The following is a 27,991-nucleotide window of genomic DNA, read 5'->3' as shown; positions in this document are numbered from 1 at the left end:
ATTGTCGGGATCAGCCCCTCCCCCCTCTCCCGATCCCCAGAAGGAAGACGAGGGGGGGGGGATTTCCTCTCCTCCTCCTCCCCCCCCCCGCTCAACACTCTCCCTCCCCTCTCGGCACATCCTTCTCTCATCCCGCCCCCACAATCCCAGATCCCGCCCCCAATACATTGCTCCTCCTCCTCCTCCTCCAATCCGGTTTCTGCTCCAGGAATGTGGGGCGGGGAGCCCCCCTCCCTCCCAACCTTTCTGCTTCTCCCGGAAGTGGAGCTTCCACTCCGGATTGCTGCTCTGCCCCATAGCTGGGGGGGCGCTTTCGGAAAAGGGAGGGAGGAGGCAGGGGACCCCCCCCCCCGTGGATGTTGCAGGAAAGGAGAATCGGGAGCGAGGAGAAAGAGGTAAAGGGGTCGCGGGGGGGCGGAGAGGGGGGGAAAGGAGATCCCCCAGAGACCCCCGCCAGCTCCCCAAGCGCCCCCAGGGGGCTTTCCTCGCAGGGCGGACCCCTCACTCGTCTCCCCTGGCTCTTGCGCGGAGAAAAACGGCCCATGAAAGGGTTAAGCGGCGCGAGAGACGCCTGGATAGAGACCCCCCCTGTCCCTCCCATGTTCTCTTGGGGGGGGGCGCCTCCGGCTAGAGATATGGGGGCGCAGGGTGTGGGGTGAGCAGAGTCAAAGGAGCCTCTGGATGCAGGGGAGACTCCGGGAGAGAGGGAGGGGGTCGAGGAAATTGGGGGGGGAGGGAGGGGAGAATCCCTGGGGCAGGGAAGGGCAGCATTGGCGGCGGGGGGGGGAGATATCGCGTCTCCATTGTGGCAGCTGCGGGGGATCTCTGGTGGAACAGCCTTGGCCTCTCTCTCCCGCCCAGTAATCGCCCCCCCTTCAAGGCGACCAGAGAGGGATCCCTGGAAAGTGGGGGGTCCTGCCCCCCCACCCTTCCTTCCCGCAATCTCCATCCTCTTCCCGCCCCATAAGTCCCTGCCCGGTCCAGACACAGCCATTCTGCCCAGTCCATTCCTTGGTCCCCTGGAGAGGAGAGGAAATCCAGAGGAAGAGATGTCAGTATTTGTAAAACGAAAAGAAAAGGTTCTGGCCCCCCTTTGTCGCCTCAGCCTGGTCCTTGGACCCTTGTCAGCATAGAAGAGTCCACGAGAAGAGCATCCTTGCAGAGATCTTTCTGCTTTTACAGTGGACCCTCGGGTTACAGACGCTTCAGGTTACAGACGCTTCAGGTTACAGACTCCGCTAACCCAGAAATAGTACATTGGGTTAAGAACTTTGCTTCAGGATGAGAACAGAAATTGTGCTCTGGTGGCACAGCGGCAGCAGGAGGCCCCATTAGCTAAAGTGGTGTTTCAGGTTAAGAACAGTTTCAGGTTACGAATGGAACTCCGGAAGGAATTAAGTACTTAACCCGAGGTACCACTGTATTTGCCAGCTTTCACCAACCAACCAACCCAACACCAAACTTGTGGTGCTTGTGTAATACACATGACAATGGAAGGGGGGGTGATTTCCGGCGACACCCCCAGCATAGTAGTAATCTCAGCTAAGCATCACAGGCAGGGGGCCATCCCAGCTCCCCCCACCCCACCCAAGGAAGGCACTCTCCCCACTGGCTGTGCTGTACTGCCCTCTGAATGGCCCCTCCTGGCACACTTCACTGTGGCCAACGACTCTTCCCCAGGGAGGGCATCTGAAGAAGAGACCGCCCCCCTGTAGGGTGCTGTGTTGATGTCCGCCAGGCTAAGGAAAAGCACAGCAGCTGCGCATTGGCACCGAGGGCTCCCAGACTTCAGCCAGTGCCCTCCAGCTTTTCTGAGTGCAGGCATCGTGCTGGCTGGCACTGAGGGGAACTGCAGGCCAACCTGCCTAGGGGGCACCTGCGTGGAGATGGCGGTGCCAGGGAGAAGAGCAGCGGGTTCAGCCAGAGGCTCCTAAAGGCTCTGTCCAGTTTCTTGGCGTGGAAGATGTGACCAGCCAGCAGGGGTAATGTGACCAGCCCAAAGTAAAGGACCCCTGGTCAAATCCAGCCAAAGGCGACTATGGGGACTTACTTCTGAGTAAGCGTGCATCAGATGGAACGGCAAATCCCTTTGAACCGCGTAGGGGTTACTCCTAAGTAAGCATGCATCAGGCAGGGCTGCAGAGTGGTGCTTCCAAAAGCAGCCAGTTTGCACATCTCATGGGATTTAATGTCTTGCCATTATGAATCCACGGGGATAAGTGCATTTACACAGACACATTTCCGCAAAAAGACCCAAACTCCGCCATGTAGCCGCAGGTGATACAATTGGAGCCTTTCTGCAAATGGCCTTTGCAACACAACTCACTGGGTGGTTACAAAGTAGACACATTTGCCTCTTTGCAACGTAGCCCCGTTTCCTCAATGAATCCTCCCATTTCAGTAAAACCTGAGCTGAAATAGTAAGGAGAGCAAAACAGCAGCCCTGTCTGACCCCCGTCAGCCCCCAGACTCCCCCAGTCACGTGGCAGGAGATTCTTCCTGAGCCCCCCCCTCCGTGAGACGGGTATGACATCATGGATGATCCAGTGATGATTCATATGATCCATTGGTGATCCACATGATCCAAGCAGACGGGTCCAAAGAGCAGATCTCTAGGCCTGAATGAAACGGTCTGCGATGCTGGATTCTGGAGTCAAGAAATCCGCCCTTTCCAGTGATCTCTCCGGCTGGCCGGGAAAAGGCAGCGAGCAGGAATCCTCAGGGATCCCGACGGACAGACAGACCTGTCATGTTGCCAAAACACGAACTCGGAGTCTGATCTGATTTCCATGCAGAACTCATTTTGTGACTTCGCTGTTGGATTGTCGGGATCAGCCCCTCCCCCCTCTCCTGATCCCCAGAAGGAAGACCGGGGGGGGGGTTTCCTTTCCTCCTTCCCCCCGCACCCGCTCAACACTCTCCCTCCCCTCTCGGCACATCCTTCTCTCATCCCGCCCCCACAATCCCAGATCCCGCCCCCAATACATTGCTCCTCCTCCTCCTCCTCCTCCTCCAATCCGGTTTCTGCTCCAGGAATGTGGGGGGGGAGCCCCCCTCCCTCCCAACCTTTCTGCTTCTCCCGGAAGTGGAGCTTCCACTCCGGATTGCTGCTCTGCCCCATAGCTGGGGGGGCGCTTTCGGAAAGGGGAGGGAGGAGACAGGGGACCCCCCCCCCCATGGATGTTGCAGGAAAGGAGAATCGGGAGCGAGGTGTTACGGTAAATTCTGGGTGCGGAGTTGCCCTGCCACCCAGCTCGTCGGACTAAGTCCGCGGGTCTACCATCGGGGAGGATCCACATGCCATTTTGTTCGGTAGCGCCCATGGATTTCCATGAGGATTTTTCTTCATCTGAGGCTGTTTCGTATATTTGGGTAGGATCTATTTCTGCGGGGAAATGTAAGGCTTGGAACTCGGAATCATTGTTAGGATGGCGAAGTGCGGCTGCCTGAGCTGCTTTGTCCGCTCGCCTATTGCCCTTTGAGATCGGGTCCCTTCCCTTGGTGTGGGCTTTACAATGGACGACGGCTATCGCAGTGGGCAAGTGGATGGCTGTTAGCAGTCTCTCCACTAGGGCGGCATGTGAAATTTGAGACCCAGCAGCGGTTAAAAAGCCTCTTTGGAGCCATATTTGGCCGGTTGTGTGGACTAGTCCGAAGCAGTATTTGCTATCTGTATAGATGGTGGTTCTTTTTCCTTCACTGATCTCACAAGCGCGTATGAGTGCAATTAATTCTGCGGCTTGTGCGCTGTATTGTGGATTAATCGGGTTGGATTCTAGGACGTTGAAATCGGAAACGACAGCGTACCCTGTCTTTCTCTCTCCATTTATAACCTTGGAGCTGCCATCAGTATAAAGTATCAAGTCTGGGTTTTCTAAGGGGAGGTGATCCAGGTCCTCTCGAGGTTTCTCAGCTTGTCGAACTATTTTGGTGCAGTCATGGTGTGGGGTACCGTCGTCGGGAAGGGGTAATAAGGTGGCTGGGTTGAGGGAATTAACACATTTAATGGTGACGTTGGAAGGAGTTAGTAGAAGGGCTTCGTAGCGGTTTAAGCGGGAGTTCGAGAAGTGGTGACAGCCTCTCAGAGTTAAAAGAGTAGAGACAGAATGGGGAACATGGGTGGTAATTTCATGTCCCAGTACCGTTTCTTGGGCCTTTTCGAGGAGGATCGCAGCGGCGGCAATTGCTCTGAGGCAACTTATGGCTCCCTTTGCAGTATTGTCTAACTGTAGGCTATAATAGGCTACTGGCCTTTCTTGATCCCGAAAGGTCTGAGTCAAAACGCCCAAAGCGACCCCCATTTGTTCATGAATGAACAGATTAAAGGGGATGCGGTAGTCGGGCAATCCTAGGGCAGGAGTGGATCTCAGTTCTCGTTTTAGACGTTCAAAGGATTTATAAGCTTCCTCTTCCCAGACCAATGTGTCTGGGTGGTCCTGGCGGGTCATAGCGGTTAAAGGTTTCGTTATCTCGCTGTATCCAGCAATCCATGCTCGGCAAAAGCCGGCCATTCCAAGGAAGCCGCGCAACTGTCGCTTTGTTTTAGGGAGGGGAATTTTAGTGACCATTTCAACTCGGTCGGTGGCGAGGCTCCGGGTACCTACTCCCAAGATGTGCCCGAGGTACTTTACTTCTTGTTTACAGTATTGGAGTTTCTTTGGGGACACCTTATGTCCCTTCCTCGCTAGTTCAGATAGGAGGTATTTAGTGTCTATTTTGCATGCCTCTTCACTAGTAGAGCATAATAAGATGTCATCAACGTAGAGCAAGAGGGCGGAGCTTGCAGGGAGATGGATGTCTTGTAAATCTTGGTGTAAGATGGCTGAAAATATTGCTGGTGATTCTACATATCCCTGGGGTAACCTTGTCCAAGTTAATTGACTGGGTCCCCAGGTAAAAGCGAAAAGGAATTGGCTAGCTGGGTCCAGGGGTATGCTGAAGAAGGCGGAGCATAAGTCCGCGGCAGAGTACCAAGTTGTTCCTGCCGGAATTGCGTTCAGGAGAGAGTTTGGGTTGCCCACCACTGGGTGTCGGGGTATTACGAACTGGTTTACTAGTCTCAGGTCTTGGACAAAACGGTATCGGACCGGGGCTCCCTCTTTTGAGGGCTTCTTTACGGGGAGCACGGGGGTATTGCAGGGTGAGGCGCATGGAACTAGGATCCCTTTCTCGAGGAAGTCCTCAATCATGGGTGTTAGTCCTTCGATGGCTTCTTTAGGCAAGGGGTATTGTTTGGTACAAGGGAAGGGCAGGTCGGTTCTGTAGGTGATCTTAACGGGAGTGGCTGATATTAGGAGTCCGACAGAGGTTGATTCAGTGCCCCACAAGGAAGGGGGTAATTCATTCTGCAACTCCGGAGGGAGTTCGGGAAACTGACGGTCCAATTCCGCTTCCTGTACGATACCCTGGAACGCGGGGATGGAGTCCTCAGGCATATATAGGTAGATGCCGTCCGAGGAACATTTTATGGTGGCGTTGAGTTTACAAAGGAGGTCTCTGCCGAGGAGGTTAACAGGACTGCTAGTTAAAAGGAAGGCGTGTTCTGCTAATAGGGGTCCAAGGGTGACTTTAGCCGGTTGCGAGAGTGGGCAAGTGCGGGGTATCCCATCTAGTCCCATTACTTTCTTGGTCACTGTCCCTGGTTCCAGGTGACTGTCGGTTAGGGTGGAATATGTGGCCCCTGTGTCCAGTAGACATTGATAGGGGTGGCCGTCGATCTCAATAGTACAGACAGGATCCTCAGGTGACAATGTTATCACGGGGCAGATGGTTTGGGTTGGACTTAGACTGGGATCCCCTTCTAGTAGTCAGTAGGCGTCCTGATCATCGGGTGGTGGCTGGTTTGGGGGGTGCAAGGGAGGGGCAGTAGCGTTTGCCCAAGGGTGAGTAGGCGCGTTGATTGTTGGCATTTGGGTTCGTGGGCCCGTCTGAGGTCATTGGGTCGGAGGCATTGGGTTCGGAGGCACTTGCGGAGTGTAGCCCTCCGATTGGTGATTAATGTGTCCCTGGGTCAGGTTGGATTGCGGGGGAAAAGGAGGATGGCTTGTTCGGGTAGGAAACGGCCTGGAGTCCTGCCCCCCGTAGGATGGTGTGTTGAGGTAGGGGCAGAATCTTTTTATGTGTCCCTCCTCTTGGCAGTAGTAACAACTCCTGGTACCTGGTCCCCATTGTCTATAGGGATTTGGGGGTCCTCCACCCCGGATTCCCCTTCCTCGGTTGAGGCCTCTACCTCGGTTAAGGCCGTAGGTAGTTTCCATACTTAAAGCCAAGATCTGTTCAGCCTCGGATTTTGTTTCTTTTTTCCTTCTTTCATCTCGAGAGTTGTAGACGGATTTTGCAATGGATAAGATTTCGCTTACGCTCTTTCCATCGTATCCAATTTGGAGATTTAGAGCTTTCCTAATGTCTGGACAGGCCTGATCTTTAAAGAAACCTTTAACGATTACTTCATGCTGTGGATTTTCGGGGTCTATCCCTCCCCACGTCTTGATAGCAGAGACCAATCTGGTATAGTAATCAGACGGGTGTTCATTTGGTCCCTGCATTATTGTCTGGACTTTGGTCCAATTTACGGTGCATTGTCCGGCTGCCTTTACACCGTCTAGAATGGCTTTCTTAAATAGGTTCAGGTACCAGATGCCATTAGTGGTGTTGTAATCCCATGCAGGTTCTACTTGGAGGCATTGTGCTGTGAGAGCCTGCAGTCCTTGGGGCCGTCCCCTCTGATAGTTGGGTGATTCTATTGCTTCCCCCGCTTTTGTTAGAATATCTGCCTTCTCTGCCTCGTTGAAGAGGGCATTCAGAAGGACATGGACATCTGGCCAGGTGGGGTTATGGGTGGAAAAGATGGCGCTGATTTGGCGGTGGCATTTGTCGGGGTCGTCCCTTAGAGAGGGCATCTGGTTTGACCAAGTTACGAGGTCTGAGGTATAGAAGGGTTGATGTGTATAAACCATCCGCGGGGGTCCATCAGGTTGGAGAGGCGGAATTGGCAAAGCCCTTAGGGGCATCTGGACCGCAGTATAACTCGCAGTAGAGCTGACTTGATCAGAAGTTCCTGGAGCTCCTGTATTATGATCTAGGAGTTCTGCAGTGGGCTCACAAGATTCTGAGGGGAGAGGGCTCCTTCTGGCTTGGACGGGGTCCTCAACTGTGTTGCGATGCGTTGAGGAGGGATTTTAGTTTTGGCCTGCCCGGGGTCTTTCTGGTCCCTTTTAGCCTGTAGCCTTGTGACTCTTTTGTTCTCGTTGTTTTGTGCCCCTTCATCCCCCGTGTCTTCATCACTACTTGAGCTGCTACTAGGCGGTGGCGGTGGTGTTCCTCTATAGTAAAAGGGAATCAGGGCCTGTTGTACATCATCGTCTACGGAGTGCCCTTCGTAAGGGGGGGGGCATGAGCTGTCGTCCGGGATTCAATATAGGTAGCTGGTAGGATGTAGTCCCTTTCGGGGCTTGGAGGAAACCCTTTACGGCCTCAAAAGTTGCTAGATATTCCAACTGACGGGGTTTTTCCTCCATTAAATATTTCTTTAGGTGATTCAAGCGCTCTTCATTAAACGAACCCCCTGCCGGCCAACGCAATTCGGGCTTGGCGGAGGCGGTGCTGGCGGGCCAGATTTCAGAACAGAGGTCCTCTAATTTTTTCTTCGATAATAATTTGTGGCCGGGAATCGTCTTCCAATACGTGATGACAAATTGGAGAGGAGAGTCAGGGTCCTTCTGAGACTGAGATGGCTTCCTAGAAGCCTTCCTCCCAGAGTGAGCCCGCTCGCGTTTGGAAGCCTGGGTACCCATTTTATGTTTTACGCGTGTCTAGACAGAAAGAGGGAAGAGAAAGGGCGGTAAGGATTGGTATATCTCCTATTGGTATATCTAGGAGATTGATATACTTAATACGGGAATTTATAGTAAAGAGGAGTCTTTAGTCGCTTGGCAACTCTCTTAGAGGGGTTTTAAAGAGCTCTAGCTATCCGGTATTTCCTTTCTATTTCCTTAGTCAATAACCTGGGGTCCTTTCCACTCTGCCGTTCCCGCCCAATTCCTCATGGGCTATCCCTCCTGGCAACCTCCTACCTATTGACACAATCTCAAGAAAGGGGCCCTACTGAACACCCGCGCAATGCGGTGCCAGATCGGGTGATCCCTAGACAGAGTTCGAATAGAAAATCCCCCTTGCTTTCGGAAGCGGGCTCACGCACGATACATGTGTTACGTGGCTCGACCGGTGCGGCTGGGATTGGTGATAGAAAGCCAGACCCCTTCCTGCCTCCTCGGAGAGGACGCTCGGGAAGTTCGGAAGAACTCCAACCCCTTGCTTTCAACTGGGACGTCCGTTGCGGGGAGTCGGCTATTTTTCAAGTCGGGTCTCTCCGTCTTACTTTCGGACTCCCAATTGGTGTGGCTGGCTGGAGAGGTTTTAGAAAAAGAGATAGAGCTCAGAACCCCCCTTTTGGGTCGAGCGGCGGTCCTCAGTCTCTCTCACCAACCGGACCAAGAGAAAGGCAAGAAGGATCAATAGAGAGGAGGGCAGAGAATTCAGTTGCCAGGAGATTTCCACCCCTTTCCCACCAGTGCACTGGGTTTACTTTTCCTATACTCACGCGTCTTCTACGGCGATCCCGGGATCGTTGAGTAAGCCGGCAGGATTCCCTTTGCTCCCCGGCTGAACCCTTGGGACGTTCGATTACCGCCCAGAGGATGGCCGGAGGTCCAAAGGATCTTCCCAGGCAAAATGGCCCGGAGCCGGCTGAAGATTTCGGGGCCCCCGGTCAGCAACACGGGAGTACCGCCCGCCCCACGTTGGGCGCCAAATGTTACGGTAAATTCCGGGTGCGGAGTTGCCCTGCCACCCAGCTTGTCGGACTAAGTCCGCGGGTCCTAGCGGAAGAAATGAGTTCAGCCAGAGACGGAGCAAGATGCGGAGATCCGAGTTTATTGGCCAACAGGTTCAAAGTGGGATTGAACCCCGAGAGTGGGGCGACATAGACTTTTAAAAGTTCCCTCCAAGTCCCAGAATACAGTGCAGAAAAACGTCATGAATACATTATGGGAAGGTTGGGTTACACGGAAAAACGTCATGAATACATTACATAAAGGTGGGGTTACACGGATCAGCACTTCAGGAAGGGAGGGGGAGATATGCAGAGTAAGGGATATGCATAGATAAACATGGATAAATGTTTCCTGAGTACAGGTGATGGCGAGACAATGGAGCAGATATGCATCGTCTGCCACCTGGCATTGCCGGGAGGAAGGGTTTGGCAGAACGATCCGAGCGGATTAGGGTCTTCCTGAGTACGTGACCTGTCGCTCAGGAGATTATGGAAGTGGGGCAACAACATGGAGTCCAGAGGGAACAGAGTAGAACGACGTCAAAATGGAGAAAATCGGAGCTTTGGTTGATTTTATATCATTTTCCGAATCTTTCGGCCCCCTTGCCGGTCAAGTGTATATTGTATATTAAAAGCGGAAACTAATGGATACATTGTAACAAGACTTTGACAGTTTTACAAGGTCGCTGGTTTCGGATCCATTGTTCTCGCAGCGGGGAGCCATCAACAACTTGTCAGGAGGTTAAATGAGGCGTGCAAGAGCTCCCTGAGCTAGCTGCTGCAGGGGAATGCATGCTCTTGATTGGCTGAGGTGCGGCCATTATAGTCAATGGAGGATGCAGTTAGATACTGTCAACCCATGTTAAAATAGGGCGAAAGGAAGGTTTAAGAAAGAAGGGCTTATTCCGCCCGTATATAGAAGGAAAGAATATCATTTTATAAAGTCAAGGGGTATAGTGTGGTGCTTGTGCAACAGTGCGGGGGTTCAGGAGCTGGGCGCCGTTGAGGTCATCGCCTCGGGCCCCCTTTGAGAAAGAGGAGGAGGTGAGGAAAGGTACCCCCCCTCTCTCCTTCCGTATCAGAGGAGAAAGAGGTAAAGGGGTCCCGGGGAGGAGAGGGGGGAAAGGACCCAGAGACCCCGCCAGCTCCCCCAAGCGCCTTCCGTGGGGCCTGGATCCCGGCACGTGTGCTGCGAAGGAGGCTTTTCTCGGCCCCTCAGGCGCCTTGGCGGGGGCGGGCATGGGACCCCCACCCAGGGAGTCCCCATGAGGACCCCATCGCCCCGTGTCCCCCGCGCAGGCATCCCCGGAGCGCTGGGGGCTCCGCGCAGAGAGAGGTGTGCCACGAGGCACGAGGGATAGAGACCCCCTGTCCCTCCCCTGCTTCTCTTGGGGGGGGGGGCGCCTCCGGCTGGAGAGATGGGGGCGCAGGACGTATGGTGAGCGGCGCCAAGGGAGCCTCTGGATGCAGGGGAGACTCAGGAGAGAGGGAGGGGGTCAAGGAAATTGGGGGGGAGGGAGAGGAGCATCCCTGGGGCAGGGAAGGGCAGCATTGGCGGCGGGGGGGGGAGATATCGCGTCTCCATTGTGGCAGCTGCGGGGGATCTCTGGTGGAACAGCCTTGGCTTCTCCCTCCCACCCAGTAGTCGCCCCCTCTTCAAGGCGACCAGAGAGGGATCCCTGGAAAGTGGGGGGTCCTGCCCCCCCACCCTTCCTTCCCGCAATCTCCATCCTCTTCCCGCCCCATAAGCCCCTGCCCGGTCCAGACACAGCCATTCTGCCCAGTCCATTCCTTGGTCCCCTGGAGAGGAGAGGAAATCCAGAGGAAGAGATGTCAGTATTTGTAAAAAGAAAAGAAAAGGTTTTGGCCTCCCTTTGTCGCCTCAGCCTGGTCCTTGGACCCTTGTCAGCATAGAAGATTCCACGAGAAGAGCATCCTTGCAGAGATCTTTCTGCTTTTACAGTGGTACCTCGGGTTACATACGCTTCAGGTTACAGACTCCACTAACCCAGAAATAGTACATTGGGTTAAGAACTTTGCTTCAGGATGAGAACAGAAATCGTGCTCTGGTGGCACAGCGGCAGCAGGAGGCCCCATTAGCTAAAGTGGTGCTTCAGGTTAAGAACAGCTTCAGGTTACGAATGGAACTCTGGAACAAATTAAGTAGTTAACCCGAGGTACCACTGTATTTGCCAGCTTTCACCAACCAACCAACCCAACACCAAACTAACATTTCTCACTCTATATATACAACCCGCAGCTTTTTAAGCATTAAAGAAACAGCGGCCAATTTTTAGCCGTGACGAGAGAGGAGGGGGGAGGCCTTCTCAGAAGCGGCTCTTGGTTTCCGCAATCCCACCCAGGAAGCAGCCAGAAACCTTTTCCTCTCTCTCAGGCTTCCATCTTTAAGTGTCTTTTCCGCTGAGGATGAGGATAAAGTACACCTGTCATCAGAAACAGGGGTGCAGAGTCCATGGAATGGCTCTCAGGGCTGATAGAGAAGTTGCACCTCAAAAGCATTTCTGTTCCTCTTATTCTTTGTAGCCAATGTCAGAGTGACTGACAAGCTGAGATACAATCCTTCAGCATCTGATGACAGCGACTGCATGAATCTTCCCAGTCAAAGGACCCATTTTCATGATAGACAGTGCCTGGGGCTGGAGGCTCTACACACCAGGTGTGCCTGTGCAGGCCAAAGACTGCCAGTATTAGCACAGGTGAGGTGTGTGACTTCCCCAAATTTACAGACTGTATATAAATGAGAAGTCGTGGGTAGGATTATATTTTACAGCAGCCCTGTGATTTTCTCCACCCATAACATTTTGTGAGCTGATATAGCAGTACAAATTCCAAAATAACTTTTAAAAACCCCACAAGATCATCATCATCTTCATCATCATCGCATTTAAACCCCCAGGCCTTAGTTTGCCTCCCCATGATCAAGAGAAAACACCAGCTTTGAATCATACAGAGTAAAACTACCAGAACCTTCTTGAACCGATAGGTTAGGAATTATCGCTGTACTTAGATCCGTACTTTTCTATGCCTGAAAAATGCAACCATGACACTGGGAATGTTCAGGAATGCAGGAGAGGATATTTTGTTTGATTATATCCTTTCCAACTTGTGTTAACAAGTTGTACAATTTAGCAGAGTAACATTCCCCCTTTTAAACTTACAGCGGATGCGTTTGCTCAGGCTCACTAAAGCCTCTAAAATAAGTCCCTCGTAAAAAGATAGACACGACACAGTCTTCTATAAAAGTATAAAAAGAGTTTACTCACACATTCTGTTCACAAATGGATCCCAGAAGGCGGTGACCCACAGGCTGCACACCTGGTCCTTCAGGGGCACAGTTACCCCATCAGGACCAGGAATGCCCCCCCTCCCCCAGGGACAGTATTTCTGACTTGTCAGGATTCAACCTCAATGTCTTAGCCACCATCCATCCTCCAACCACCTCCAAACAGACACACAGGGCATTCACCATCTTCACTAGTTCCTATTTAAAAGAGAGGAAGAGCTGGGCATCATCCACATACTGGTGAACACCCAGCCCCAACCCCCTGATGATCTCTCCCAGTGGCTACATATAGATAGTAAAAAGCATGGGGGAGAGAATGGAGTCCTGAGGCAACCCCACAAGTAAGCATCCAGGGGTCTGAACACCACTTTCTGGACATGGCCCAGGAGGAAGGAGGGGAACCACTGCATAACTATTTCCCCAGCTCCCCTAGAGGGTCCAGAAGGACACCATGGCCAAAGGTCTCCAAAGCCGCTGAGAGATCCATCAGAACCAGGAAAGAGCTTCCCCCTCAACCTCTGGCCCGTTGGAGATCATCAACCAGCACAACCAGGGCAATTTCAGTCATGATGAGGCCTGAATCCCGATTGGAAGGATCATGGCTGCAGGAGCTTTCTTGGTCCTGCACCCCCAAAAGCTCCAGCCGCAAGACTTTCTTTAGCTTTGAAGGGGCCACATGATACATTGTGGTCTTTTCTTCGAAAAACAAATATTTTGAATACTTTTACAGTGCCGTATGATGTAAATATGGGATCCGGGTGGCGCTGTGGGTTAAACCACAGAGCCTAGGACTTGCCAATCAGAAGGTCGGCGGTTCGAATCCCCGTGATGCGGTGAGCTCCCATTGCTCGGTCCCTGCTCCTGCCCACCTATCAGTTCGAAAGCACGTCAAAGTGCAGGGAGATAAATAGGTACCACTCTGGCGGGAAGGTAAGGGGCGTTTCCATGCGCTGCTCTGGTTCGCCAGAAGCGGCTCTGTCATGCTGGCCACATGACCCGGAAGCTGTATGCCGCTGGCTCCCTCGGCCAATAAAGCGAGATGAGCGCCGCAACCCCAGAGTCGGCCACGAGTGGACCTCATAATCAGTGGTCTCCTTACCTTTACCTTTATGATGTAAATTTTGTTTCTGTTTCCCTTGTTCCACATCGGAGAGACTTTGATACACAGCTCTGAGCCCATCTCCCCACTTGAAACTGCTGTGTTTGTAGCACTGCCAGCCTGGGCAGTGGGTTTGGGGGTCCCGGGCTGCCTAGACAACCAGACCCCCTTCTCAGCCCGGCTGATATGGTCCCAAGGAAAGCAGAGCAGTATGTTGGGCACCAGCTTGGCTGCAGGAGTTTTTTTTTATATATATAAATTTTTTTATTAAGGATTTTCTTGTTTTACAGAAGTGTAGTGCCTCGTTTTTGTTTTTGTTTTCCTTCTTCTTCTTCCATGTAACGTTTTTACAAATCCGTTTCATTTGTTGAGGCATTAGGGGGAGAAGAAAACAGAAAGAAAAAAGAAAGGGGGGTGGGGAGAGGGAGGATGGGTGGGGGTGGGGTCGGGTGGCGGTGTTTCTATTATGTTTAATGTATGTAGAGTTTGGTGTCAGCGTTGCTTGTGTTGTTCACTTGTGTTCCTTTGGTGGTGAGAGAGGTTGGGGTTGGCTTAGGGTGTGATTGTTTGCTTGTGATTGGCTGTGGTGATCTTTGTTTTCGTGTGTGAGTGAGGTGGGTGGGTGTTTTGGATCAGGTTAGCCATATTGATTTGTATGCTGTTGGTGGATTCTTGTCGTTGTCCTGTTGGGCTGTGTATGTGATAAAGGGGAGCCATACCGGGGTGAAGGCGTCTTCTTCTGTTTGTCCCCGTGTCAGTTTCAGTTTATTAGTTAATTTTTCTAGTAGGGCTGTTTCCCATACTATTTGGTACCATTGGTCCATGCTTACTCCTGACAGGTCTCTCCAGTGTCTGGTTATGATGTTTCTGGTTGCTGAGAGCAGGTGGGTTATAAGTTCTTTGTGGTGTAAATGGGCATTGTTGTCTTGGAAGATGTTTAGTAGGGCCAATTCTGGGGTGATGTCTATTACTTGCTTAGTTATTTTACATATTTCTTGTATGGCTGTTGTCCAGAATAGTTGGATTTTGGGACACTCCCACCACATGTGGAGGTATGTGCCTGAGGAGGTGCACCCTCTCCAGCATTTTGGTGAGGTTCCTGGGTGTATTAGCGCTAGTTTCCTTGGTGTTAGGTACCACCTGTAGGTGAGTTTCAGTGTGAGTTCTTTTCTTTTTGTTGATATGGATTTAAAGGGGGGTTTAGACCACATTCTGGTCCATTGAGTGGGGTTAATCTCATAGCCTATGTCATTCTCCCATTGTTTTTTGATTGTGTCTAGGGGATTTGCGGGATTTTGGAGTAGTATTTTGTATATTGCGGATACCGTCCCTTTACCGTTTCCCTTTGTTGTTAGGAGGAGGTTTTCGAAGGTTGTCAGGGGCCTAGTTGCTGCTGATTTTACTGTTGGGTTGTTTAAGAAGGCATGTAGTTGGTGTTGTGTTAACCAGGTCATTTGGGTGTCTTCTAGTTTGTCTTGTATTTCTTGTGTTGACAAGGGTTTGTTATTTTTATAGAAGTCTATTAGGCGATATAAGCCTTTGGTTCGCCAGGTTTTTGTCTGGAGGTTTTGTGCTGCATGGTAGAATAATGGGTGGTACGCCAGGGGGATTAGTGGGGATGGGGTTGGGGATAGTTTGCCTATTTGTGTTTTCCATGCTTTGAGCATGGTCTGTGTGTACCTGTTAAGTGTTGTGGGAATTTTCTTTAGTTTGTTTGGGAGGAGTGGGTATGTTGTGGTGCAGGTGTTTTCAATTGTGTCCCTCTCTAGGTGTACCCATTGTTTTGTCTCATCTTCTAGTATATATGGGATTATATGGCGTATTTGGTTGGCATTGTAATATGCTTCTATGTTGGGGATTCCCCATCCTCCTTCTGAGGTGGGGAGGTGCAGGTATTTGGGGCTTATTCTTGGTTTTTTATGTGAGAAGATGAAAGAGTGTAGTTTTCTCTGCCAACTGCGAAGTTGGGTTGAGGGGATCCAGATTGGGAGGGTTTGGAATAGGTAGGTTAGTTTTGGGAGTGTGATCATTTTGATCATGGCTATTTTGTCTGAGAGAGTGAAATTCGTGTTATTCCATCTCTTTAGGTCTTTGTTAATTTGTCGCCACAGGGGCTTGTAGTTGTGGAGGTACAGTTTATTGAGGTTTCTGGTTATTTGTACCCCTAGGTATCTGAACTTGGTGTGGCAAAGTTTTATTTTGGTGACCTTCGTGAGTTCTTTTTGGGTGTGAGGAGGGGTGTTGAAGCACATAGCTTCTGACTTTGTAAAATTTACCTGTAGGCCCGACACCATTGCAAATGTGTTGAGTTCTCTGATTAGGGAGGTTGCTGTGCTTATGGGGTCTGGTGTTGTGACCATTAGGTCATCTGCAAAGAGCCCTAATTTATAGGTTCTGCCTTTTATTTCCACTCCCTTGATGTCTGTGGCTGCTCGGATGCGGATTGCTAAGGGTTCCAGAGCCAGGATAAATAAGAAGGGAGACAGTGGGCATCCTTGTTTCGTGCCTCTTTGGATAGCTATAGTATTAGAATCCATATTGTTAGTTCTGCATTTTGCTGAGGCTTGGGAGTATATTTGTTTGAGGATTTGTAGGAAGTTGGGGCCAAATTTCAAGTTAGTTAGTACTGCTAATATGTATTTCCACTCCAAGCAATCAAAGGCTTTGAGGATGTCTAGGGACATAATTGTCAATGGGAGTTTGGTTGCCTTGCTGTGTTCGATCAGGTTCAGTAGTTTCCTGATGGGGTCTGTTATATTGCGGCCAGGGACAAAGCCAGTCTGGTCTGGGGCTATTAACTTGTGTAGGAAGATTTTTAGGCGGTTGGCCAAGATTGATGTGAATATCTTGTAGTCTTGGTTTATTAATGAGATTGGGCGGTATGATTCTACTTTGAGGCTGTCTTTTAGTGGTTTTGGGATGGAGACTATTTTGGAGTGGGTCCAGGTTTTGGGGATGGGGGCCCCTTTTATGATGTCGTTGAATAGGCGGGTCATGTAGGGCATCAATGGTTCTTTGAATTTCCTATAGAATTCTGCTGTGAAGCCATCTGGGCCTGGGGCTTTGTGTGGTTTCAGGTTTTTGAGGACCGCATCTATTTCCTCTGGGGTGATAGGGCTGTCCATGAATTCCTGTTCCTCATCAGTTAGGGTAGGCATGGTCAGTCCTGCTAGAAATGTTCTGATTTCCTTCTCTGGTGGGTTATGGGAGGTGTATAGGTTGGAGTAGAATTCTGCAAATTCTGAGGTTATTTCTTCGGGGGAGAATGTTATGTTGCCGTCTTTTTTGGTGATGCAGTGTATTCTTGTTTTGAGTGCTTTTTTCCTACATCTATTTGCTAGTAATCTGGAGTTTTTCCCTCCATATTCGTAGAAACGTTGTTTAGAGTATAGAATGTTGATCATTGTTTTGTTAATTTCTAGGGAGTCTAGTTCTCTCCTTTTTTGTTCTATAAGTTTGAGGAGTTTTTTAGATCCTGTTTGTTTGTAGCGTGATGAGAGGGCTGTGATGTCTTGTTCTATTTTGCTAATTTTTGAGGAGGTTTGTTTTTTAAGGAATGTTTTCTCTTTTATGCAAGCTCCTCTGGTGACTGCTTTCATTGCGTCCCATAGGAGGGGGGTTGTTATGTTGTTTACATCGTTTTCCTTGAAGTAGTTTTGGAGGGTTTTTGTGAGACTCTCTCTAATTTGTTTGTTTGTAGTTAGGATGGGACTGAAGGACCATGATGGGGTGGTTTGTGTTCCTTCTCCTATTTTAACGATGACTTCTACTGGGGCGTGATCTGTGATTTTAATGTTACCTATGTTTGTTGATTCCACTGAGGGGATCAGACCCTGTGTGAGTAAAATGCTGTCCAGTCTGGACACTGTATCATGACGTCCTGATTGGAATGTATGGCTGATGTCTCCCGGGTTTTGCTCACCCCAAATGTCGTAGAGACCCCTGTTTTTTAGCATTTTTAGTAACTTGTAAGAGTTTCTAGTTGTTGGGGGTTTCCTTCGGAGGAAGGTTGCCCATGGGGTTGTAGGGTGGATATCTTTCAGGGATAAACCTTTCATATTTAGATTGATGTCCCCTCCTAGGATTGCTTCCCCTTCAGAGAAGGAGAGGAATTTGTTTAGTGTCTTCTGGAAGAATTCTAATTGTTTCATGTTTGGGGCATATATGGAGCCGATTGTCAGTTTGATTTTGCCATCTAGTGTCCCTTTAGCGAAAATGAATCTGCCTTTTTTGTCCTTGAGGACTGTTGTGGCAGTGAAGTTCAGGTCTCTACTGAGTATTATGGCTACACCACGAGCTTTCCCTGAGCCTTGTGCGACCCACTGTTGACTGAAGCGGGGGTTGCTCAGGAGTTTGCTGCCTTTGGGTGGGTTGTGTATTTCTTGTAGGAAGGTGATGTGTGGTTTCATGGTGTTTATGTATGAGGTGATGCGTTTTCTTTTGATGGGGTTTCCCAGCCCCCTCACATTTAATGTAATTGCTTTTAGGTTAGCCATCTTGCTTATCTATTATGTGGGGCGATTCCCTGCCAACCCGTTCGGGTTGTCTTGTGTCTCTCTCTTCGTGTTGTTTAAAGAACCAATGGGGTTGCGCTGACCTAGGGTGTGGTGGGTGGGGGGCTAGTGGGAGTAGAGTGAGATTTGGGTTAAAGAGTAGGGGGGAAGTTGTAGGGAGTTTCCTATATGTAGTCATATAGTTGTTTGTTTGGGGTATTTTGGGCCATCTGGCATTTAGCCGGTTGGTCCTAGGTCTCAGCTGGTGTGGAAGGCCATGTTCAAGGACAGGCCATCCCCCCTGTTTTCTGCGATAGGGGGTGATCAGCGAGACAGTGTGAAGTGACTTTGTAACGTCGCTGTCAGGTATAAGGTTCGTAAGCAATGTTGCCAATGTTATAAGCAACATTGTTGGTGTGTTGGGGTGGGGATGTGGGTGCTGGTACGCTCTGGTGCCACCATATTGCTGGTTGGGTATCAGATTTTAGCCTGATTGTGGGTTGTGTTATTAAGGTTGGAGTTGTTTTTCCTTAGTATGGAGTATGAGGATGTTGAAGGTGTGGGTGGTGGGGAATGTGGTTGAGGTCGTCTGGACTGGTGTTGGGGTGGGGGTTTCTGTGGGGGTGCGGGGCTGGGGGGGATGTTGATGGTGTTAACTAAATCTATGTTTTTGGGGGGGAGAGAGGGGGAAAGGGGGGGAGAAATCACCAGTCCTTCGGTTTGTGGGGGTTTTTTCCTGGTTGCTTCATTCAGCTGCGGTTGTTGTTGTTGTAGGGTTGTCCATCTGCGATGAATTGGTTTGGTTAATCTTGGTCTGGTTTCTTGTGTTGTATGGCCGGCGGGACGGTTCTGAGCGTTGTGCTTGCCTGTATTGGTTTGCGTTGTTCTGCCGCTTCTGTTGTTTCTTTTTGCTCTGTACCGTCGTCCAGTTGTTTGCTGTTGTTTCCTCGTGGTTGGGGCTGTCACTTGGTGGGTTTGTCGGTTGCCATTCCGGTGGGAGGTCGAGTTCAAGGTTCTTTAGTAGTTGCAGGGCCTCAGGTATGTTGGTAACCATGTGTTGTGTTGTATTGGTTGTTACAATGAGACGGAAGGGGAAGCTCCATCGGTATTTGATCCCTGCTTGTTGGAGACGCTGGGTGCATGGGCACAGGCTTTTCCTCCGGTTTAGAGTATCCTGAGATAGGTCCTGTAGGGCCAGAATGGGGGTTTCTCCATATCGAAGGTTGGTTGAGTTTCTGAGGTTGTTCCATACCTCTTCCTTCTTTTTGTAGCGCGTGAAGCATACAATGATGTCTCTTGGGGGGGCGCTGGGTTTTGGCATAGGTTTTAGGGCTCTGTGAGCCCTCTCCAAGTCATCTGCCTCAAGTTTCAGGCCTGGGATTGTGTTTTTCAGCCAGCGTATAATTAGGTCTGTTGGGCTTTTCTCCTCTGCTTTTTCAGGAAAGTTGTGGAAGCGGATGTTACAGCGTCTATTGCGATCTTCAAGGTCGGCTTGCTTAATTTTCATCTCTCTGTGTTCTGCTTCCATTTGGTTTACCAGTTCGTCCAGTTTCTTGTTCACACGTGCGTTCTCCTCCCGGTATTGCTCTATTATTCTTTCTTGCATTTGGTTTTTGTTCTCTAGAGCTTCCACTTTGGAGGTTAGATTGTTGATTAGTACCTGCATGGGAGCCATTGTGGCCTTCAGTGTTTCTTCTAATCTTGCTTCCATTTCCCTCAGATCTCGTTTCGTTATTGGGTGGTCATCATCTTGAAGGGGAGTTACCATCTTAGCATTGTTTGCCATCTCCCTGGTTGGTGTCATCTCAGTCTCCCTGATAGTTTTGGTTTGAGGTTGGCTTGGCGTCCACTTGGGGTAGGGCGTGTGGTGGTTAGGAGTTGTGCCAGTGGTGATTCCTGGGTATTGTTGGGTTGTTGAGCTGATCAGGCTTTGTTGGCTGGTGGCTTTTACAGAGCGTTTGGATTAGGCGGTCATTTGTGTCACTTCTAGCCTGTGTTTTAAGAACTTCTCTTGGGTTTTCTGTAGTTGCCTCAGCGGTGCCGCCGAGGCTGGGGGGGAGGGCAGGTAAGCAGAGGTGGGTAGACTAACGGACAGACAGTTCATATAAAGGGAGGGGGGTTAGCAGGTAGAGATGCAAGAGACTAGAGGGGTGGGGCCAGGGGGAATATGTGTTTAGGAGGGGGTTGTATATACCCAAAAGGGGTACTGGGGTCCAGTTAAGGTGGAAATTGGGGTTGGGAGTGCGCTTAGAAACAGAGACAGACAGATAGGCTATATGTAAAGGGTGGAGGGAGAAATGGGAAGAAGAAAGAGAGAAGAAGGGGGGAGGCGGGGGGGAGGGGAGATTGGTGTAAGAGAGAAGAGAGAGAGAGAGACAAAAAGAGAGTTGAAAGAGAGGAGAGATAGTACAGTAATATCAGAGGTATTAGATTGCAGCAGTAGTTTTAGCTATAGTATGAGGGGGCAAATTATGATAGGGTGATATGAATGTGTGTATGTGTTTCCTTTAGGGGAAGGGGGGGATGGAGAGAGGGAGGAGGGAGAGAGAATGAGAGGAGGAGGGGGAAGGGTGGGGGAGGGAAGGAGAAGAAAAGAGAGTGGGAGAGGGGAGGAGGGAGGGAGGGTGAGCTGCTGCAATGGTATGGGGGAAAGTCTTATTTTAAAAGAGGGGGTGGGGGGGAAAGGGCTCCCCTCTCAAAAACAAACTGACGGACAGGCTAAAAAGGGGGGTTGATTTTAAAAAAAGGGATAGAAAAAAAATTGGGGATGGAAAATGAAAGGTGGGATAAGGGGAAAAAATGAGGAGGGGTGAAGAGAGAGAGGGGAGAGCAAAAAGGGAGAGAAAAATAAAAGGGGGGAGTTGAGGGGGAGAGTATCAGTAACAATAGCAGTGATATAGAGGAAATTTTTGTTTTAAAAGAGAGTGGTGGTCGTAGCTGGGGGCGAAAGATTCCCCCCTCAAGAACAAGCCAACAAATAGACAAGAACGGGCTTTAAAAAGAGAGAGGGAAAAAAATGTGTGGTTTTTTTTAAAAAAAATAAAAAAAAATAGATAATAATATTTTCCCCAAATTATTGTTATTATTTTTTATTTGTAAAAAAGTAATTAAAAATGTACAGGTAAAAGATAAAAATGAGAATTAAAGGTAAAAAAAGGGGGGGTTGTCTTTAGATAGATAGATAGATAGAGCTTTTTATTTAAAAATGAAAATAAAAATGAGTAAAGTATAGGTAAAGGAGGATAGGTAAAAGAGAGTGGAAAGTCTGGGGCGAAGTGGCAGTCCCAGGAAATGGCCTGTGATGGTTCAGGGCTGTTTTCTGGGTACTGCCATTTTAATTCTTAAGAGGGGAGTTTGAGGTGAAAATAAAATGAGGTTTAAATTGAGGGTGTGTGTGTGTGGAAAAGTGTGTCTTTAAATAGTGTGTAGAAAAGATAGAAATAAAAATAAAGATTCAAATAAAGGGTGGCTGCAGCAGCAGTGGCCCCTCTTTTAAAAAGAAAAATGATAAAAGTAGGTATATGGGGGGGATAAAAAAGAATTTCTTTTTTAAAAAAGGGGGAGAGGGGTAGGAAGGGGTTAAAAAAGGATTTTGTTTGTTGGTTGTTGTTTTTTATAGAAAAAAGGAGAAAAGAAGGGGGTAGTTTCTTCCTTTCTGTGATCTCCTTTGTCATGCGGCTTTGCATGGAGGGGTAGGCTCCGGTCGGCTCAGCCACGTGTTTTTTTGCAGCGTCCTTTGCCTTCCCGTGTTCACCTACCTCCCCTCTTCCTTGTCGGCAAAGCTAGGGCTCCTCTTTCTTTCTTTCTTTTTTTTCCCTTCTTCCTTCCCCCTTCTCTTTTTCTCCCTCTCTGCGTTAGCTCCACTGTCTTCCTGGATTTGGAGCTCCTCTCGGCTGTTGGGGGGGGGGGGTCGGGTGCCTTTCCGGCTCAATCAAGGTCGTGGGGGGGTGTTTTGGCTCCCTTGAAAGACGCCCCGGGCACCCCCGATTCCTCTCCGTTGGCAGTGTTGGCAGCAGCAGACCTGGGAGCCCGGGAATCGGCCAGACAGAGCCTTTCACTCTGGCTGGCTTCAGGAGCTCTTTTCTGCTGCTGCAGCCGCCATGCTGCCTCCGGAAGTGCCCCCTTGGCTGCAGGAGTTGAATGAAGAAGGTGTGCAGGACACCTTCCAACCGTCTTAGAGACTCCACTCTGGATTTGTGTGGGTTTCCCTCCATAGCCTTTTCTTCTCCTGAACATAACTCACGAGGCAGTGAAGGTTTAGGACCAGAGTTTTCCTTCTCGATGGGCTTCCTTCCCCGGTTGACGATCCCATCTGCCCTTCACTTTCCTCTGCAGAATGGGCAGAATCTGCCTTCTAGACTGTGGGATTCACTGTTCTTCTCATCCTCTCCATCCACCAGGGCTTGACTTCAGGTGCAGCAGAATTGCCCAGCCCTCCAAGGATTTGAGACCCATCAGCTATCCTCACCTGGTTTTGCCAGCCGGTTGAAGCCATTCCTGGGATTGTGGCCCCTGATTCATCCTGACAGCTTCTGGAAGGCACAGGTGAGAGCTGAGTGCAGGGTGGGGACCACCAAAGGTACTATCGCTCCCATGACACCTCATGACATCATATAATAGCTATATTTGAGACAGAAGCGGAATGAATTCATGTCTCTAGAAATAACACAACTTCAGGCCATCAATAATTCAACACTACATATTCAAGGTTGAAGTTTTCACTAGTACAGTTATCCATTTGCCTTTCATATGCAGCTTTTTCAGTGTCACTTTAGGATGGGCTCGAGATCAGGCAGCCCATCATTATTATAAGGAGCAATGGGGGTCTGGGATTCCGATGTGCCAGCTGCTTTTCTTCTGCTTCTCCTGCTCTCGCCATGCAATGTGAGGCCTGTAGACAGAGGTCCATCTCCAAGAACAGGAGCTTCCCTGAGCACCCATTCAGCTGACCCCAAGCACCAAGCCTTGTCACTAGTTCTCTGACTGACCCAGACCACAGTCCCTGGAGAAGATGTAGACCTGGGCCTCCCAAAATGGTCCACATGGACCTCTTGTGGCCAATGAGACTGTGCAGGTGATTCATGAAGATCTAGAGGTGGATGGAGGATTATGATGCAGAGGATGGGGAATGTCCAAAGGAACGATGGACCAGAGAAAGAGAGGGCCTGTTCACGGACAGAGAGCAGCTGCCTTTCCTGTGAGGAAACAATTGATTTGAAAAGGCTGTATTCCAAGATCATGCTGCTTTATTAACGATGATTGAGGATTATGAAATGTTGCTGATGCATTACTATCATTTGACATCATTGCATTTTCATTTCCAAAAATTTGGGAACATGGGTAGGAGGCGGGGGAATGGAGGAGATGTTGAAATAGGAGAAGGGGCTAATGGTCCTTGATGTGCTCTCTTTCCCTTTGTTCTCTTCCTTGAAACCCAAACAGGACTTCCTTTCCTCCCACTCTTAAGAAGGTGATGGAGAAGACATTCAGAATTCCAAGGAATGGGGCACCTTTCATTTCATGAGGAATAGAAATTAAAATGTGTGAAATGTGGGATATGCTTCATTAAATGAGGACACATAGCTCACATCAATGACTCCGAGAGGAGAAACCATTTAAAAGTATGGAGTGTGGGAAAGGTTTTGCTGATAGTGGAAAACTTAGAACACATCAGCGGATTTACATGGACAAGAAAGGATTACAATGCAGGGAGTGTGGAAGAACTTCAGTCAGAGAGGATTCCTCAATATACATCAGCGGACTCACACAGGGGAAAAACCATTTAAATGCATGGAGTGCGGGAAAAGCTTCCATCAGAGTGGACACTTAAGTTCACATCTACGGACTCACACAGGGGAGAAACCATATAAATGTATAGAGTGTGGAAAGAGCTTTAGTGATAGTAGAGACCTTAGAAAACATCAATGGATTCACACAGGGGAGAAACCATATAAATGTATAGAGTGCGGGAAGAGCTTTAGTGATAGTAGAGACCTTAGAAAACATCAACGGATTCACACAGGGGAGAAACCATATGAATGTATAGAGTGCGGAAAGAGCTTTAGTTGGAGTGGAGACCTTAGAAATCATCAACGGATTCATGCAGGGGAGAAACCATTTCAATGTATGGAGTGTGGAAAAAGCTTCTGTCGGAGTGGACAGTTAAGTTCACACCTACGGATTCACACAGGTGAAAAACCTTTTAAATGCATGGAGTGTGGGAAGAGCTTCAGGCGGAATGCAGAACTTAAATTACACCAGCGAAGTCACACTGGTGAAAAACCATATAAATGTATGGAGTGTGGAAAGAGCTTCATTCAGAGTGGGCAGTGCAATATGCATCAACGGACTCACACAGGGGAGAAACCATATAAATGTATAGAGTGCGGAAAGAGCTATAGTGATAGTGGAGACCTTAGAAAACATCAACGGATTCACACAGGGGAGAAACCATATAAATGCATAGAGTGCGGAAAGAGCTTCAGGCTGAGTGGAGACCTTAGAAAACATCAACGGATTCACACAGGGGAGAAACCATTTCAATGTATGGAGTGTGGAAGAAGCTTCTGTCGGAGTGGACACTTAAGTTCACATCAACAGACTCACACGGGTGAAAAACCATTTCAATGTATGGAGTGTGGAAAGAGCTTCAGTCGGAGTGGACACCTCAATCAACATCACCAGACTCACACAGGGGAGAAACCATATAAATGTATGGAGTGTGGAAAGAGCTTCAGTCGGAGTGGACACCTCAATAAACATCACCAGACTCACACAGGGGAGAAACCATATAAATGTATGGAGTGTGGAAAGAGCTTCAGTCGGAGTGATGGACTTAGAAAACATCAACGGTCTCACACGGGTGAAAAACCATATAAATGTATGGAGTGTGGAAAGAGCTTCAGTCAGATTGGAAACCGCAATATGCATCAACGGACTCACACAGGGGAGAAACCTTTTAAATGTAGGGAGTGCGGAAAGAGCTTTAGTGATAGTGGAAACCTCAGAAAGCATCAACGGATTCACACAGGGGAGAAACCATATAAATGTATGGAGTGTGGAAAGAGCTTCAGTTTCGATGCAGGCCTTAGATCTCATCAACGGACTCACACAGGCAGGGGAAAACCATATAAATGTATGGCATGCGGGAAGAGCTTCAGTCAAAAAGGAGACTTTAAATTACACCAGCAGACTCACAAAGGGGAGAATCCATTTAATGCATGGAATGTGGAAAGAGCTTCCATCAGATTGGAACACTTAGAATACATCAACGGACTCACACAGGGGGAAAACCATTTAAATGCATTGAGTGCGGAAAGAGCTTCAGTCAGAATGGAGACCTTAAAACAGATCAACGGATTTACACAGGGGAGAAACCATATAAATGTGTGGACTGTGGAAAGAGCTTCATTCAGATTGGAAACCTTAGAAAACATCAACGGACTCATAAAAGGTGAAACCATTTAAATGCATTGAGTGCGGAAAGAGCTTCAGTCGAAGTGGAAACCTTAAAACACATCAACGGATTCACACATGGGAGAAAACATTTAAATGTATGGAATGTGGAAAGAGCTTCAGTAAGAGTGGACACCTCAATATACATCAACGGACACACACAGGGGAGAAACCATAAGAATGCATGGAATGCGGAAAGCGCTTCAGTTTCTTCTCTTTTTATATATATATATATAATATTTATTAAGATTTTTGAAATATTACCGTAAAAATGAAAAAGAAAAGGAAAAATACAAAATAAAAACAGTTAAAAACACACCTATTTTCTATTACTTATTTTCCTTTGGCTTATTTCCCGGACCTCCTCATACTTCCCTTTTTTGTATTCCGCTTCAATTCATTGGTTCAGCAAATCCTTACCATTAGATTTTAACCCATTTATAACCCTTTTTTCATATTCTCTTAAAGCATTACAGCTGGGAACCCTTAATTGCTATCCAACATCATTCTATCATTCATTAATTTTACAATATTTCTGTAGATAGTCTTTAAATTTCTTCCAATCTTCTTCCACCGACTCTTCTCCCTGGTCTCGGATTCTGCTAGTCATTTCTGCCAGTTCCATATAGTCCATCACCTTCATCTGCCATTCTTCCAAAGTGGGTAGTTCTTGTGTCTTCCAATACTTTGCAATGAGTATTTTTGCTGCTGTTGTAGCATACATAAAAAAAGTTCTGTCCTTCTTTGACACCAATTGACCGACAATGCCCAGAAGAAAGGCCTCTGGTTTCTTCAAGAAGGTATATTTAAATACCTTTTCCAGTTCATTACATATCATTTCCCAGAAGGCCTTAATCCTTGGGCACGTCCACCAAAGGTGAAAGAATGTACCTTCAGTTTCTTTACATTTCCAGCATTTATTATCGGGCAAATGATAGATTTTTGCAAGCTTGACTGGGGTCATGTACCACCTGTATATCATTTTCATAATATTCTCTCTTAGGGCATTACATGCCGTAAACGTCATACCTGTGGTCCATAACTGTTCCCAGTCAGCAAACATAATATTATGTCCAACATCTTGTGCCCATTTAAGCATAGCAGATTTCACCGTTTCATCCTGAGTATTCCATTTCAACAGCAAGTTATACATCTTTGACAAAATCTTAGTTTTGGGTTCTAACAGTTCTGTTTCTAATTTTGATTTTTCCACCTGGAAGCCAATTTTCTTATCCAAATTATATGCCTCCATTATCTGATAATAATGAAGCGAGTCTCACACTTTGTTTTTTAATTTCTCAGAACTCTGCAGTTTCAGTCTATCTCCTTCTTGTTCCAAAATTTCCCAATATTTTGGCCATTTGGCCTCCATATTGAGCCTTTTCAGAGCTTTCGCTTCCATCGGTAACAACCACCTTGGGGTTTTATTTTCCAGTAAATCCTTGTATCTTATCCAAACATTAAACAATGCTTCCCTGACAATATGATTTTTGAATGCTTTATGTGCTTTGACCTTAGCATACCATAAATATGCGTGCCATCCAAATACGTTGTTAAAGCCTTCTAGATCCAAAATGTCTGTATTTTCAAGAAGTAGCCATTCTTTCAACCAGCAAAAAGCTGCTGATTCATAGTAAAGTTTAAAGTCTGGCAGGGCAAATCCACCTCTTTCCTTTGCATCAGTTAATATCTTAAATTTTATTCTGGGCTTCTTGCCCTGCCAGACAAATCTAGAGATATCTCTCTGCCACTTCTTGAAACAGTCCACCTTGTCCACAATTTGCAATGTCTGAAACAAAAACAAGATTCTAGGCAATACATTCATTTTTATCACAGCAATACGACCCAACAGAGAAAGCTTCAAATTTGACCAAATTTCTAAATCTTTTTTCACTTCTGTCCAACATGTTTCATAATTATCTTTAAATAAGTTCCCATTTTTGGCTGTCATATTAATCCCCAAGTATTTCACTTTCTTAACCACAGTCAGGCCTGTCTCATTCTGAAACCTCTCTCTTTCAATTGGTGTTAAATTTTTCTCTAAAACCTTAGTTTTTAGCTTGTTCAGTTTAAATCCTGCCACTTGACACTTTTTGACCAAATTCTTGAATTAATTCTAAAACCCTTTTAGTATTAGATTCTGGCTCCTGTAACGTCAATACTAAGTCATCTGCAAATGCTCTCAGTTTGTACTGTTTGGCTCCGACCTGTATACCTTTAACCAACCGGTCCCTTCTAATCATATTCAGCAGAACCTCCAGGACCGATATGAAAAGCAGTGGGGAGATTGGGCACCCCTGTCGTGTCCCTTTTTCTATCTTAAATTCTTCCGTCACCACATTATTTACAATTAATTTAGCCTTTTGTTCAGAGTATATTGCACCTATACCATTTTCAAAACCTTGGCCTACCCCCATCCCCTGTAGGTTCTTCTTCATGAAACTCCAAGAGATATTGTCAAAAGCTTTCTCCGCATCCACAAATATCAGAACTGCTTTAGTGTTTATATTCACTTCTAGTTTTTCCAAAATATCAATTATGTTCCTCAGATTATCAGACAAGTGTCTTCCCGGGAGAAAGCCCGCTTGGTCTTTATGAATCTCTTCCATCAATACAAAGAGCTTCAGTTTCAATGCAAGCCTTAGAAGACATCATCTGACTGACACAGGGAGAAACCATTTAAATGTATGGAGTTTGGAAGGAGCTTCAGTCCGAGTGGAACCCTTGATTTACATCAACAAACTCCCACATGAGAGAAACCCTATAAATGTCAAGTAGACAGAGGTTCAGTCCTAGTGGAAGCCCTACAT

The 27,991-nt window shown here is 48.1% G+C and overlaps 1 protein-coding gene and 1 long non-coding RNA gene across 2 annotated transcripts in view; both read left to right on the top strand.

Moving 5' to 3' along the window:
- Window positions 1-27,991, top strand: part of LOC309352046 — a 413,396-nt gene that overhangs the window by 382,158 nt on the left and 3,247 nt on the right. The gene's annotated exons all lie outside the window — the stretch shown is intronic.
- Window positions 166-27,991, top strand: LOC309351865 (uncharacterized protein). The gene is made up of 5 exons (XM_081879994.1): window positions 166-395; window positions 11,375-11,547; window positions 22,127-22,271; window positions 23,169-24,968; window positions 27,808-27,991. Exons 4-5 carry the CDS (start codon window positions 23,430-23,432, stop codon window positions 27,838-27,840), a joined length of 1,572 nt encoding a protein of 523 aa, XP_081736120.1. The 5' UTR covers window positions 166-395; window positions 11,375-11,547; window positions 22,127-22,271; window positions 23,169-23,429; the 3' UTR covers window positions 27,841-27,991.

The sequence above is a fragment of the Podarcis erhardii genome (genome assembly GCF_964252035.2).
Source record: "Podarcis erhardii genome assembly, chromosome: 10".
In the NCBI taxonomy this organism is placed as follows: Eukaryota; Metazoa; Chordata; class Lepidosauria; order Squamata; family Lacertidae; genus Podarcis; species Podarcis erhardii.
The sequence above is the reverse complement of the archived record's forward strand: the minus strand, read 5'-3'. Positions and strand labels throughout refer to the sequence as shown.